Below are 15,864 nucleotides of genomic sequence, written 5' to 3'. Positions count from 1 at the left end.
TACCGTTTCTGCCTCGGTGAGCTGTCGGCTTTTTGCAGCTCCTACCAGGGTAGGTTGCTGCAGCAGCGATAAAAGGGGTGAGGCCATAATCCCACCATCGCTGACTAGCGAGCTGAAAGGGAAAAAAAGCAGTGGCTGCCACAACACCCGCTATTCAGCGCACACCTCCGGGATGCCACCCTCCCGGGGACGCTGGCAGAAACCATCGCAGCCGCTGCCAAACGGTTCCTTCTTGCCTGGGGAAGAGGGGCTGTGCTGGGCACCAACCCGACTTGACCGCAGGACGAGCCAGGCACAGGCAGGGGCTGCGCTAGCCCAGGGGGGGAACACGCGATCCCGGCTCAGCTGCCGCAGCGCTGGGAGCTGCCGGCACTGACACGTACCCATGGGGTCTGACTGGGGTCCCGCGCAGGCTCCCTCACCCCAACGGCGGGACGCGGCAATCGGCACCTCTGGGGACGAGGTTATTATAACAGTTTTATTACAAAGTTCCAATCACCATGTACAGTTTTTACAATGTCACTTTTCAGGGGCTCGGCTGTGCTGCTTGGGTTAGGGAGGGATTTTTTTTGTTGGGTTTTTTTTGGTTATCTTTTAAAGAACAGCACCATTAACGCTGGGTTTGGGACACACCTACGAAAAACAGCTCAACCAACTAACATAGAGGGGAGAGGACAATTCATACCAGAGAGAGGGGCAAGAAGGGATGGGGAGAGCACAAGGGAGAGACGAGAGGGCAGCCCGGTGGTGGTCCTCCTCCTGGCTCAGAGAGGGAGGGAGGGAATACCCACCCATCGCAGGCAGGTGACCCCCTGAAACGCACAGCCAGCACCACCTAAGGCTGTTGGTGCTTGGGGTGGGAGGTGGGAAACCCACCCGGAAAGGTCTCACCCCCAGGAGGAAGAGCTCGGCTGCACCGTGGTCTTTCAGAGGTTGTCAGCAGTTAAGACTTTGTCTCGGCCTCGTCAGGGCACTGGTACTCGGGTGGGAAAGGAGGATGGGCATGGGGCAAATGGGACAGTTTCCTTATTGCTTCCTTAAAGTCATTTAGTCAGCAGGGGTGGTAGGAAAGGAAAAAAGGGGGAGAAGGAGAAGAAAATAGCCCCAAGAACCCCATCCACTGCCTGATGCATACGTTGGGAAGAACACCATGCAAAAAGATTTGCCTGCTAGCTAGTGCCGTGTATAAAATAACAATACGGTAACAGTTCTGGCCTGGTTATTAGAGAATATATCACCATGAAGCACAAGCGAAGTCTCCAAACGCCAACGACTCCCTGCTGAAAGTGCATCTCAAGGAGTTTGCTTAGGAGAAGGATTCACTGCGTAAAACAAGGCACCACAAGAAGGTTGGATACTGGGTCGGGCGTGAAGACACGCTGGAGAATCCACGAGCGGCGGAAGAGAGACCTAGTTTTAAATAACGTCCGTTGGTGCAGAAGCTCCCTTAGATGGGCTCGGGTTTTAGCTTGTCTGCTAGAAAGTCGCTGACAAAGGCTTCCACGATCTCAGGTGTGATCTCCTCCACATCCATCACATACTTGGCCCGGGCTGACATGTCCAGGATGGTAAGCAAGGGCGCAGCCTCGGGCAGGTTGGTGTAATCCCGCAGGGAGTCGGTCATGTCGTCCTGAAGGCCAAAACGAGAGGGAGAGAGGAGCCATCAGCAGAGCCAGGACAAGCAGGAGCAGTTTCCCGCTTCCACACTGTGGTCCAGCCCACAAACACCTCCCGAGCGCTTGCGCCTTGCACCAGCATTGCAGGACTGTAAGCGCACCAGGCAGCACCTGCCTTGCCGCCTGCTCTGCCTGTGGTTTGTGTCAAAACCGAATTGGACTGATTTATCCCAGGCTGGGATGGGACCACACACTCCTCCAACCCTTTCCACACAGGATACAGGTCCCAGCACCCCCAGACCTGCCACCCTGGGCCACCCTGGAGTCTCTAGGGCAGGAGTTGGGGGCAACGCGGGGGATCTCCAGCTCTCTACCAGCACAGCCACGGCCTCACCGCTCACCAGGGGCGGATGCTGAAGAGACCCAGGGGCACGCCCGGAGCAAACCAGGTCCAAAACAGGAATGGGACGAAGACCTGTGCTTTTGAGCCAACGCCGAGACCCCACCGGCATATGCCCAAGCATCTGAGGGCACACACAAAAGCCGCAGGGCTCCCTAGCAGCAGGCTGCTTGCAGCGGGAGCAGGCTGCCCTCCCTTCAGCCAGGCACAGCACAGCTCTAAGGCAAAGGAAAGAATTTGTCTCTGCCAAGGCTGTGCAATGCAGAAGCCGGCGCTGGGGCGATTCATCCCCCGCTCCCAGACAAGCCCGCAACGTGCAGCAGCCGAAACGGGGCGTTGCTCCGAGCCCCTTTCCAAGGGCAGTAATAGAAATCAATCAATCTGGTGAGCGGCTGGTGGCTCTGCAGCACGTGGCGGCAGCCGGCAGGGTAACTCCTGTCGCGCCTCCCCTTCCATTGCAGGGGTTTCTGGCGCAGCCGGACCACGTGGCGGGGAAGGGCGAGCGGGGCTGGGGTGCTCGGCCACCCCCTACCCTTCCCACCTCCCAAGCCAAGGTGTCGGGACGCTTCGTCCTTTATCGGATTGCCACAAAAGGACCAAAAATCGTTTTTAATAAATGCAAAACCGGCCCAGACGGCACTGGGAGAGGAATGGGAGGCGCCTGCTCCGGCCGTGGCCGGGTTGCTTTGTGCATGGGGGCCAGCAGAGACCCAGGGCCAGCGCTCCCGGCTATTGAGGTGACGGATGAATGGGACGTGCCGGACGCTCCCCATTCTTCGGCCCGGCTGCCGCAGGGACAGCGGGAACTGGATGAATAGCGGCAATGTTTCAGCTACAGCCGGCGAGCAGGAGGAAAACGCTTTGCAGGCTCTGGGGGAGGGGGGCAGGTCCTGGACCCTCCCAAAATAGCCTTTCCAACAAGGGGCTTATTCAGGGGCACAGGGCTGAGCTGGGATGCTTGGAGACCCGTTACGGCAGTGGGAGCGGGAGCGCCTGCCCAGAGGAGGCCGATGGGGCCGTGGGAGGCGGTGGCGGGGGCTCGCCTGGCAGGGGGGGCCAGGGTGCGGCAGTGGGGACCCTTTTGTGCGCAGGGCGGCTCCGGAGGGCCCCGCTCACGGCACGCTGCGGCTGTGACGTGAGCGTGGAGGGACGGAGCAGGCGCACGGCCGCACAGCGGCTGCCACCTGCCCAGGCCCTGAGCAGCACCTCGGGAGGGGAACTGCAGGCCTGGGGAGGGGCGGGAGCTTTTTTGACCCTTACGCGAAACCTCCCTCGTTTGCAAGCCTGCAGCAGGGCAAAGTGGCTGCGTGGGGGAAAGGGAGGCCAGAAGCCCCATTTCCGCATTTCCCATTTTCTCCAGCAGATCCCTGGCTCTAAGCTCTGCAGCCTGCACATGCCCCAAATACCAGCCCAGTCACCAACAGCGTGGCCAGCTCAAGAGACAGCCCTCGTTTCACAGGGTGACGTGTCCAGCCGAGCCCCAGGGCACGGCAGAATGGAGCCGGGACGCTGGTGCTGCGGCCAGCAGCTGGAGCAAAGCCCCGTGTCGCCCTGTGGCTCCCCGAGCGGCCCCTGCCCGCTTCCCAGGGGTGGTTTTGTCCGGCATCACCCGCACAGCACAGAAACAGGCCCAGCCGGCAGGATCAGGGCTCCCTCCTGCATGCACCTCTTAGGGACGAGGCTGGAGCTCTGGTCCCTGCCCTCCTCCCGGCGTGGGAAGGAAGGCAGCAGCACTTCAGCAAGGAGGGCAGCGCCGGCTGGGCCAGGCTGAAAGCCAAACCCTGGCTCCTCTCCCTCTGCCCAGCCAGCTTTCCTGCCTGCAGAGCCCCAGGGTTCGAGGGGGCAGTGGGCAGTGCAGCGTGGGGCTGGCAGCCCCAGTGTGGCGGCTCCCACTCCCTCCTACCTCCTCCAGCCCCGCTCTGCCCGTCCCCAGCAGCTCCCTCACCTGCCATCAGGCTTTTCCACCTCTGAGCAAATGTGGCTGGGACCCCTTTGCCAGAAGTAATATCCAGCAACGAGAGCAGGGGACTGAGCCAGAACTCAGGTCTGGTTTTGCTCCATGGTCCCTGACTAGCTGCAGTAGTTCCGTGCCTCAGTTTACCCACCTGAATAATGGCAACAGCGGTAGCCAACCCAGCTCAGTCCTCGTACAAAGACACAGCAGGATGCAGCCCTGCGCTCTCCTCCCGCTTACCTCGCCCGCCACGAAGAAGAGCAACGGTGCCTCCTCCTCTTTGGCTTTGTACTTGGCGATGATTTTTTCAGCTATGGGCTGAATCAGTTGTTTCGCTGCCTCCGACTCTCCGTCATCCTCTGAATCTGCAGGGCACAGAGGTGGGGAGACAAAACAAAAGAGGCAAGGCAAAAAGGAGGTTAGGATCAAACAGATGGAAAGTGGCTGGGTGCTGGTAGCTCTATCCCACAGCACCACCACGCAGGAAACCGGAGCCCGGATGCACAGCGCAAACTTCAAAGCCGCACGGCTCTGTAGCAATTAGGGAGCAGCTGAAATGTGCTTTTCATGTGAGACAGGGAAACACGTAACAGAAGAGCAGCTCCTGCTCCCCAAATACTTCACTGCTGACTCCCTGGTGCTGTTGCTGAAGCGCAGGGACAAACAGGCGCAAAAAAGCCGCTTTGCAGTTTGAGAAGTGTCGGCATGTTTTGAAGACCAAACGAGCGCACTGATCTGAGGCTGCCTGCCACCCCTGCCCGCCACCCACCATCCCTCCGCCTTGGGACGGCTGCTCAGCAGCTTTTCTGCTCAAGTCTCCACGGCAGCAGCACTGTGAAGGCAGCTTTGATTTGACAGAGGTAGAGTAGAAAGAGATGGCAACATCAATCAAACGCCAGCCACCACTGAAGTTCAAATACTGAGCTGGAAAGAGGAGAGACTGCGTCCTTGAGCAGCATCGAGATGAAACGATTTCAATTCAGGGACAACTTTTAGCATTTAAAAAAAAAAAAAAAAAAAAAAAAGAAGGCAGAAGAGAGGGCCCTGGTCTCCAGGTCACATGCAGCTCCTGCAGCTCTCGTGGTCCCTGATGTAACCACCCTTCATGACCAGTCCAGCCCCAGGCTGGGACAGGCACACCCAAAGCACTCTGTGCCCTCACTCCACATTTCCCTGCCCTCCTCTCTGGCTTCTTCAACCAAAGCAGGGGATGCCAGAGACACTGCATGCTGCATTTTGGGGTCTGTGCTGCGTGCATGACAGTGATAAATACGTAGATTTGTGGGGTGTCTGCAGGGATTGATTCTTCTACAAACAACCGCTGCTGGCAGTACTCCAGGCAGCCCTGCACACTCTGGCTAACCTAGCCCTAAACTCTCCAGGGGCGGATGTAGAGCGGTTGGGATTTATTCACAACCAGCTCTTGCTAAGCCTGCTTTCTTCTGTAGCTGCCTTCTCCCGGGGGTGCTGCTGCCTGCACGGCGCAGGCACCCGTCTGCTGGAGGGGGTCTCCCAGCAGGACGTGAGCTGACCAGGAGCCCCCGTCCCCAGTGCCTGCCTCGGTGCAGCACCAGCTTCATCTCCACCCCAGCACATCGCTGGCAGGTTTCAGCGAGGCTGCACATCCCCTCAGCAACAAGCGAGAGCCCCAGCCGCCAGCCGGAGAGCACTGTTTGCAGCAAGGTGATAGAAAAACTTCGCTCAGAGCAAGACAAAAATAATTCTTTCCAGAGGCCTGCAGCGCCGGCCCCAATCAATCACGCTCAGCGTGGCCAGCCGGTCCTCCCCACACGAGGAGAGTATTTTTGGCTCTGTGCTCACATCCCCTGCTGGGCTATGCTGAATAAATAATCAGGGTCAAAAGGAAATCTGAAAGGAAGAAGGGAAAGAGTGAGAGCCATGTTATCAGCGCTGCAGAGAAGGGTGTGCTGCTCACAAAGGGCATGCGAGGAAGCAGGACACGAGCCCTGCCCTGGGCCAGGCCCCTCGCACAACACCGGCAGGCTCGGGACAAGGCGGGCTTCTTCAGCAAACCCCCACCGCAGCTCCACAGAGCGCTCAAGGGACAGCCACGCTTCCCTGGAGAGTCCAGGACCCCTCGGCTCGCTCTCCAGGATGCTGTACGCACCCCTCCACCCCCCTCCCAGCCCTGCTGGGGCTCAGCCTGCAGCGCAGCTCATCCCGGCCATGGCCCTCGCCTGATCTAACCGTCTGTCGCTGGCAGAGGAGCGATGAGGAACGAGCCAGCTGTGCTTCAGATGAGCTCTAGGGCTGTTTCCAACTGCAGCAGAGCTTCACATGTGGGTTAGCAGTGGAAGACGGACAGGAACTTTGGGTAAAAGCCTGCCCTGTCCTGCAGCCAGTGCCCCACAGGCGGAATACCCAAGGACCAGCAGAGCACAAAAGAGGCTCCTCTGACTGTCAAGGCCCTGCTCAGCCCAGGGATTCAAGCCCCGAGCTGTGGTTTCCAGCACAGAGCTGTAATCTCTCCCAGAGACGCTTCCTCTGCCTCCTCTGGAACATCACATGTGCCTGAAGTCCCTGCTCCAGAAAGGTTTTTCCCATCTCCACCACGACTGGCTGTGACAGTGTATTTCTCATACTCCCCAACACCTAATTAGCATTCCTCTCCACAGCCGCCACTAAAGCATCTTTGATATGACAGCTCCTCTCCACTGCAAATCGCTAGTCCATTGCATCCCTCAGGTCGCTGGGTGGGTGCTGCAGGAGACCCATGGGCACGGACAGGCTCTGGCAAACCCCTGCGAGCTGCAGCAGCCCATTTCTCTGGTACGGGCAAGGCTCCAAGTCTGTCAGCCCCCTTGAATCCCTTGAGGGGACTCCACGGGGAACTCTCTCTCCTCATAGCCTCTCCGGACACATGAGCGTGTAGCACTGCTCTCCGTGATGGAAACGGGTTGATGTCCCTTCCCACAGACACTGACACCACCAGAGGCAGGTTCTCAGCCCCGTGGCCAGCTCTAGCTGAGCTTCCAGCCCCCTTCCCAAGCACAGGCTCTGCTTTCAAAGCAGTGATGCTCCATACCTACAAAGAGAACGAGGCAGGGGCCCTCATTCAGCTGCACAGCGTTGGAGTCCGTCAGCTCCAGCACAGGCTTGGGGTGCCAGGGGAACTCGCGGCATTCGACATCATTCAGCACCTCCACTCGCCCCTGCCGCGTGATCACGTCTCCCTTGGAGTCCAGGACGATGAGAGTCGGGATGCCTGCGATGGAAGAAAAACAGGGGGGGATCAGCCAAAGCATGAAATGGCCAGTGACAGGGCGTGGGGAGAAAGGCCTTTTTCTATCGCCTCTGGCTCTGGCAGGAGCCCAGCGAGCATGCTGCCTCTGCAGCTTGTGCATGGTGTAGGAATCGGGATCCCGATGTTTCCATCCTAGCAGAGCACTGTAATTCAGCAGCCAGAGCACGAAGCTGACAGACAGGCTCTGGCATTGCCTGCCTTTCCCTGCCTGAGTGCAGGCAGGGGTCACCGCTGTCTGACACCGATGCTCCTGGATGCAAACCCCACCATACTGCGCAGCGACCCTCATTGCAAGCTCCCTCTTGCAAAGTGCCAGACAGACGTGCCTGCTACGCGTGAGGCAGAGCAGCGCTGCCCCGCAGGCACCACCGCCCCGGCGCTGAGACGTGGCTGCCGCTGGAAGAGCCCGGTCCCCGGTTTGCAGGAACACACGCAAACCTTTTTGCAGGGTGGATCACAGGCAACGGCAGCCAGGAAGCAGGGTGTGTTCCTTCCCAGAAGGAACGCCATATATTTTAGCAGCCACAAACTCCTCCATGAACCCCCACACCCCTTCAGCACTTGGCGCTAATTGCCCAGCCATTTCCAGAGCGCAGGGATGCGTCTGATGAGTCATGAACATTATTACCTGGTTCAGACACGGTTTCACACCACCCGAGCCTGGCAAGGCACCCGACACTGCCGGAGGAAGAAAGGCCCCGGGACTGAGTGGCAGCTGCACAGCACTAACCACGGTGATTTAGTGTTCAGGGGCATGGATCACCCCTGGGAATACCCAATACCCACACCTCTGCAAGTGGAGATAGAACGGGATCATACTGATCATGTGCATTAACGCTAGCAGACTTTGCCACATGGCTAAATCGCACACAAATGAACCTGGCACCCACCTCACTCAGCCGCTGCTCTCACAGCGGTCTGGCAGTGGCTGCGGTGCGGGGTCCTGCCGCTGAGGCCGCCCTTCACACCCAGCTGCCGGTTTCCAAATCCTGCTGGACCAAACCACAGCTATAAGGAATAATACTTTGGCAGAGCAACCCTGCCCTCGGCCACCCCGGGATACCCTCAAGGAACCCAGTGGACTGCCGTGCCGAGAGGCTGGGATGGATGCAGGTCCGGCTCTGTTGGGGAACAGCACATGGGGAAGAGCAGACTCCGTTGCACGCCTGTGCCGGCTCATGGATCTTGTGCATGAAACCATCTTCGTTTCCCCAGATGCAGCCTGGAGCTGCTTGTTACTGAGCACAACACACCTCTGCCAGCCCTGGCACAGCACTGAGCAGGCACCCTCCTGCCTGCAGGACGGAGGTCCTCGGTTATTTCTTTCTGCAGTTTGGACCCTTGGGAAAGGGAGGAACACACGCATTTTGCTTCATTTGGGGAAAAAAAATAAACCAAGAGATAATCAGTTAAATATGTCCCTCTATACAAAGAGGGACAGTACAGATCTGCCACAACACATCCCTCCCACAACTAACAAAGCTGGGCAGGAACGTCTAGGGTCTACTGGATCGTGGCACTGGGCAGGACAGGGCTCAGGGGACATCCGATGAGGTTCTGGCCCTTGGGACAAAGCAGCATTTTGCCCTGAGCTATGGGGCTGAAAATCCCCGTCATAAAGGAGAAGCCTTTATAAGGGAGGCAAACACACTTGCAGCAGAGATTTAGCACAAGTCACCTATTCAAATGCGGCTGGGATGGCAGTGTGGCAGGGTGGACACCAGCTGGTGACCGTCCCATCTGATAAGGTACTGACAAGGCTTTCCGGCCACAAAACCGTCACAGGCGAGTCAACGGGAGCAGCTCATGTTGGTGACTTCAGCTGGAAAGCACACCATTCCTCTCTCATCAAGGAGACAAAGAAACATCCCACAAGGAAGGAAGAGGGGAGAGTTTGGGATCAGGCCCCAAGAGACGACTGAAATGACCAGTGTTAGTGTCAGGCGCTGCTGTCTGCTTCTCATCACCTGGGTTTCTATCTGCTCACTATCCAGCATCTCCTCCTTCACCCAGCAACATCCCCCAAACCACAATCGGCAAACCAAGGAAACTCAAATTCTCCTCATCCAAAGGTTCATTTTAAAGCTCATTCGTTAGAAATACCCTGCAGAGCCATTCTCTGAGCAGGGGGGACTCAGCGCGCTTGACCCTGCCGGATTCCTGGCACTGTGCTCCCATGTTTGTACAACAGTGGGTTACTCACAAGCCCTCTGAATTCTAGGCATTTCTCTAGGAAATACACAGCCATCTGTCTGTCCCACGCCTGCCTGCAGGTCCAGGCGAGCGGCCGCATTCTCCTCATTCCAGCCCAGCAGCGTCGCTCGCATTCCTCCTGCCAGTGCGCTGGGGCTGCGAGCACCAGGCTGGTGCAAGAGCAGCAGCGCAGGAACGCGCCCAATGGCTAGGCTTGCAAATCCTAAGGGTATGTTAAGAAAACCATTTTGTATCACAAAAAGGCTTATTCATTACCTGCTGGTATTCAAAATAGCTCTAGGGCAGGGATGGGTTAAACAGACTGGAAGGAATTGGGAAATCTCACTCTGGCCCTGCCCTTCAAGGCACAAAGTTCTACTGAAGCCAAGAGAAGCACACGGTGATCAGCATCTCACATGATTCGGATCTTTATCATTTACGATTCCCAACCCCCCCATCCCAAATGCCTGCTCTTCCATCCTCTCCAGACCTGCATTATACATGGGGAACAGGCTAGAAACATGGGTTCAGCTTGGCACCGAGTCACCACTCAGCCTGAACAATGCAGCATACCAAGGCAGAGATTTCAAATCAGCTTTGCTGATCTCGGAAAATTAAGGGCCCAACTTAGACACAGATCCTTGTGAGTGTGATCCCACAGCTATCAGGGACTTCACTATTCAAAGCATTCTGACCTTACCCGATTTGCGTATGCAGACACACACACCCCGCAAAGTACCCAGCCACTAAAACCTCCAACTGCAAATACAATACTGACTCAGAAAACGAAGAGTCTTTAAGGTAAATCATCCTGGAAATGCAAGTAACGCATCAGAAAACTTGGGGCTGGGTTTTCAGACTGTTAGGAGGTGCGTGACGTGCACTGGGTCAATCTCTGCACCTTTTACCCTGCATCAGAAGTTTCTCCCCAGCCACGAAGTTCTGGTTTCCTTTCTGGACCCACCTGGTGAAGGCTGAGGCCACTGCAACCCATCTGCTCCTGGTCCTGAGCATCGTTGCTTTGTCTCCTCGGCTCCTTCCTGCACATCCCTGGCTGGGTCCCTAGGGTTCGGACACAGCCTTACCAGGCTCATGGTGGCATCCCATAGGATCAGCCTTGTCTTCCCAGGAGAACCCTGTTACTGCTCCCCTAGCAAACACGTCCTCTTTGCCCGGGATACAGACCAGCAGGACCAGGGGAACCGTGCTTAACTTTATTCACACCTGCTAACCCCAATACTTCCCCCCTGGTTCCCCCCTCCCTGCTCATCCCAGCCACTATTTGTTATTTTAGTGTCTTTTGGGGGCTCTGGTAATTGCCATGAGTCATAACACCAGAATTTACTTATCAAGAAGAATCACAGATCAGACACTGCAATGAATATTGTATAAGCTTGGATGAGAATTAGCATAGACGGGCTCAGTTTGATTTTATGCGTTAGAAAATGGATTTGGTTCCCATGGGGCTAGCATTTTATGAGAACACAGGGGCCAAATGATTTTTTACCGAACCTGGCAATACATTTACTTATTTATATATTAAAACCCATATCTGACATGGAAATCTCATCTGCATTAATTCTGTTGTGTGAGTAATCAAAATCAACGTGAAGCAAACACTCAGAATACACCAACCGCAGGACAGGTGGTGGGTTTTATTGCTGTTTTTTCACCTTTTCAGAAGAAAGCTCCAGAAGTCTGGTACAAGCAACCTCCCATAACAGCGACTTCCAGGCTTCTCCCACCAGCCGGGCTGCGAGGGCGACCTGTGGGCATCTGGGCTAAAGCATGGGGCAGGGGGAAACAACAGTTTTTTGAAAGTTCCCCCAAGGGACTGCAAATCCCGAAGAGACAGCACGGAGTCCATAGGGAATATTCAGGAACCCGAAAGGTCTCATAAGATACACAACAACAAGGGGCGATTCCTATCAAAGCATAAAATTTATCACTGCTCCCCATCCCACTGCAAGAAGAGCTAACGTCAGCAGATTTCACCTAAGGCAGGACCATGCAGATCGGGAGCTGCCCGCACAACAGAGAATTATTTCTAAGCGGCCACGACACAAGAAAATTACTCTTTCTCAAGATAGTGCTGCACCCAGAAGCAATTTAATATAGGTGGGTACGGTACAGCCTACTGACTGCACATGGGTTATGAATAGAGGCATTCAAGTAAACCCAAATAAAGGCCAATAACTCAACTTATATTTTATACTGAGTTTTTGAATGCTGTAGGGGCCAACACAGGACTAAAACAACAAGAGATTTGACTCTCTTGCTGCTTTCTACCACTCAGGAACTTAAAGCAGTCAGGGAAGACAAGCTCTTCTGTTGTTTCAGCTCCCGGCCTTACAAAAACCAGCGGAAAAACTACCCCACGTGCATGCTGTGCTCATAACCCAAGGCACCACCAGGATAGTAACCTGGACACTGAACAGGCTACATGCTCTCGCTGGTGCATAGGTGCAGCTCCAAAGGGGACTTTGAAGATGCTTGGCAGCATCAGAGCCATGCATCTGGGGAAAGGCAGATAAGATTACATGGATCTGATTTTTTGTTTAGGTGGAATAACCACGAGTGGTGATGAGCTGAGTCCACAATATCTAGCTCTGTTTGCAGAAAGCTTTCGCTACAGCCAGTGCGGCAGCCTGCTGCGAAAGCCTGACTGCAAAGCTCAAAGTCGACAGGGAGGATCCCAAGCTGCTGCCTGTGCAGGGATCAACAACAACCCGGAGCCCCTGGGAGCAGCATGAGGGTTCACCTTCAGCCCTCTCCCCTGCCTCCCGGTGCCCCAGCACCCTCCCCGCAGCACCCCGTTCCACCCCGGATCGCAGTGGGGAAACAGAGCCCAGCCCAGCCTTGCAAAGCCTGTGCAGCGCCTGAGCGGGAAGGGAGGTGGGACGGCAATGCCTCCTGCGGAGGGTGCAAATTAGCCTGGCTCCACATTTCAATGCCACTTTGTGGGACCACAGTTCATCCTTGCAGACAGGTTCCCACTTTAAAGGAAAACCATGATAGATAAGCAGAAAGGTTTGCACTCAAACATGCCCAAATCCCAGGGTCAGCGTCCCTGGGAGAGCAGCTGATATGCAGGGGTAATATGGGAGCTTCCCTGGCAGAGGAAGGGGTCAGGGCACAGGGGAACAGCAAATATTTACATTTTCAGGTCAGCACACAATGAAGAGAGACATTTAAGGACCCAGTGGCTCGAGTCAGAGGGAAAGCTGTTGTCACTGTTTCCCTGGCTACAGCATGCCTGGTGCTCAAGTATCCATGCTTGGACACCTTATTTACAGAAAGTCCCAGTGAAACTGGCAGCAGTCCTGCAGCGCTCAGCCGAAACCAGCACTGGAGAGGTTTGTGAGCAGGCTGGGGAAAAGATGGATGAATTTGGAAAGCTCTTGCCTCATGGGAAGGTAATTAAGCAGCAAACTGACGGCTACCTAAAGCAGGCAAATGGTTATTCTTGGTTTAAGGTCAGGGAACAGAGCTGAGCGACAGCACCTGAGCTCCACCCCAGGAGGGGTGTTCAGAGAGGACCCCAAGGAGGGATTATTTCTCCTGCCAGTCTCCCCAGGCCCTTGGCCACCTTTGGCAACACTCCTCCTCCCCTGCAGATTGCATTAACCCTCTGCCAGCCTGTGCCCACCTCACGGATGCTGCATGGAAATGGATAAGAAAGCAAGACCCTTTAACCACAGGGAGAAACTATACGTACATACAGAAGACCTCCTTGCGAGCTAGTCACCTTGCACATCTCTATGCTGCAGTTTGTCCCCTGCAGGAACGAGGTGCCAGTCCCCAGGAGGGCTGCTGTGAGCTTTTATCGTCTTCGTGACTCTTTAAAGCCACCCAGACAGACCGAGTCTCTCCCCTGCCCCTCTGAGCAGCCAGGGCTGCTGGAATTCTGGCACTGGCATGTACAGTAAAAGCAAAGCCATGGTTTACATCAAACACGCACTCTTCTGTAATTCATGTCACTAACATAAACCAGATGCCATCTTCCCCAGCCTCTGCAGAGAACGATGGCCTGCCTTTGCGTTACATAAAACAGCAAGAAAATGAAATTTAAACCTTCAAGAAAAAGCAAAATAAATAAATCAGTAATTAGGCAAAAAACATCCAAGCCAAAAACAGCTTCCAAGTTTCCAGGAAGAATTAGGTTGTTTATGGAAGTCCTGTTTCAACTAACAGCCTGCCTGGCAGGTGGTAGGAATGTGAGTTTGTGGAGAGCAGAAACATGAAGCGGCTCTGCCTGGGGCACTGTGCTTTGCTTTGCTGTTTTCTTGTTTTAGTTAAACAAGAGGAGACATTACAAATATTCAACAAAAGGAGCAGAAAGGAAAGCTGTGCATCAGTGTGGCCTTTCCTACCTTGTATGCCATAGAGGCGATTCAGGCGCGACCGTCTGGCCTCGTCGGCGTACGGCACAGCTACCCAGGGCATCTCGCTGAAATATTGCTTGAAGGAGTCCTCTGACCTGTGCAAAGGGAACAGGGCATGGGATCCAGAGTGCAGCCCCTCTGCCTGCCAGGCTCTTTCCTCTTCTTCTCATTAAAAAACTGGCCTGCAAAGCCCTTTACCCCTTCCACCAAAGCCCATCAGTAAGGGCTGCTGGCAGACACAACCCGGGAAGGACAAATTTCACGTCGCCAGTCCCTCAAGAAGGGGTCCATGGTGCATTTTTTTCCCAACATTTCAAACTCGCTGGGGCATCTGTATGCCAACCCCTGGCAACAGCAGCAGCTCAAATATCTTTCAAACCTCAGACCCACAAGCCACAAAGTGAAAAACAGAGCTGCTCCGTGGACAGAGCCTGCTCTCAGCCCATCACTGCCCCCGCTAACCCCCCTTTGAACTTTGCCAGTGGGCAGAGGGCAAAGGGTTCGGGGCAGCCTTTCTGATACCAGAGCCAACCTGCTCTACCCCAAATCAAATTTCCTCCTCAAATCAAATCCGTAATGCTCAGAGCTTCCCAGCTTGGGGGCAGCCATCTCTGCCTGCAGAGCGCGTTAGCGCTTCCTTACCTGTCTGCACTAACGAAGAGTATTTCAAACTTCTGGCCTGCCTCCTTGATCTTCCGGTAGGACTCCACCAGGACCCTTGTGAGGCTTCGGCACGGCGGGCACTGCAAAACACAACACGTGTGTAAGGACATCGTCTCCTCTACAGGGGCAGACCCACACGCAGCAGGTCCAGATGACCTAGTGACCATGAAAAGACAGATGTGACTTCATCTTTGCTGGAGTGCTGGGCAGCAGCCCTGAATGTGGCTGGGGCTTATGGCCCATAAGTTGCCAACAAAACCTCTTGAATTTTTAAAATCTGACTATTCTTCCCCTTCTGAAGGGCCAACTGAGGATGACAGGCCACTGCAATGCTGCAGCTTCTTCCAGAATGACTGGAGCATCTCAACTGCCTCAACACCAACCAGTCCAAGGTCTTTCCCTCAGAGCTCTGCAGCAAGAGCCACAGGGGAAACCCCAGAGCACCCCCAAGCTCACTGCTTTGCAGTGAGTAGATGCTCTGCAAAGCATCTACTACTCACCCAGTGTGCAGAGAAATAGACCCCAACGTGCGAGCCCTCCAGGGCATTGCTGTCTAGTGTCTGGCCGTTGTTCCTTAGCAGAGGCCCAGCAACAACTTCACTAAAGGGTTTTGGCCCCCAGGGGAACTCCAGACCTGGAGGGATCAGGACGGGAGCAGAAAGAAGACACAAAACAGCAAGATGCACACGCAGCCTTTACAGTTTCAAAAAGTTCCACCAGAAAAACCCATCCCACCTTCTCTTCTGCAAAGATATGCAGGAGCCGGGAAAGCCAAGCTCCGCACTGGAACCAGGGCCACCTCTTTTTCTCCAGGCAGGCTGCACCCTCGCTTGAGTCGCAGCACCTTCAGCTTGATGAAGCCTGCTCTGGTTTTGTGCCTGATGAGGTATCTTTTCCTTATCAACAGCGTTTATTTTAACAACAGAGGGCAAGGTGGTATGTGCTCAGGAATGCAGTCAGACTATTTGCCTTATACTGATACTAACCATATATTTTTATATATATACACATATACTTATTTATTTATAAAACCTTATATATACATATGTAAAAGATGGGGGGTTTATATATATACACAAACATATATATAAAAAACCTATATATAAACTAAATTCACACTAACCCTCTGCACCCCAAAGCAAGCATGTGTGCGTACACAAAAACACATGCTCTGAATCATCTGCTGCCAGCTCCCAGAGCAATCAATCTATGTATTCAGCCAGAGAGGAGGAAACATCACAGATGGCTCAGGCCACAACGTGTACTTGCTGCACAGTTCCTGCCACCTGAATTAAAGACTCAGTCACCACACTCAGTATCTACCGCATGAAGAAATGACGAGCCAGTAATATGTGTGCATGGACAGCCTACAGCAGTTGAATGATGGG

At 54.7% G+C, this 15,864-nt stretch overlaps 1 protein-coding gene across 1 annotated transcript in view; it reads right to left on the bottom strand.

Moving 5' to 3' along the window:
• Window positions 1–464: 464 nt before the first annotated feature.
• Window positions 465–15,864, bottom strand: part of NXN (nucleoredoxin) — a 54,662-nt gene continuing 39,262 nt past the window's right edge. Inside the window, exons 3-8 of the mRNA XM_030028787.2 lie at window positions 14,977–15,110; window positions 14,456–14,556; window positions 13,802–13,908; window positions 7,017–7,196; window positions 4,211–4,335; window positions 465–1,630 (exon numbers count right to left, since the gene is read on the bottom strand). Of these exons, the coding sequence (XP_029884647.1) occupies window positions 1,448–1,630; window positions 4,211–4,335; window positions 7,017–7,196; window positions 13,802–13,908; window positions 14,456–14,556; window positions 14,977–15,110 (830 nt within the window). The 3' untranslated portion in view covers window positions 465–1,447. The remainder of the gene's footprint in view (window positions 1,631–4,210; window positions 4,336–7,016; window positions 7,197–13,801; window positions 13,909–14,455; window positions 14,557–14,976; window positions 15,111–15,864) is intronic.

Source organism: Aquila chrysaetos, chromosome 10 (assembly GCF_900496995.4).
Source record: "Aquila chrysaetos chrysaetos chromosome 10, bAquChr1.4, whole genome shotgun sequence".
NCBI lineage: Eukaryota > Metazoa > Chordata > Aves > Accipitriformes > Accipitridae > Aquila > Aquila chrysaetos.
The sequence above is the reverse complement of the archived record's forward strand: the minus strand, read 5'-3'. Positions and strand labels throughout refer to the sequence as shown.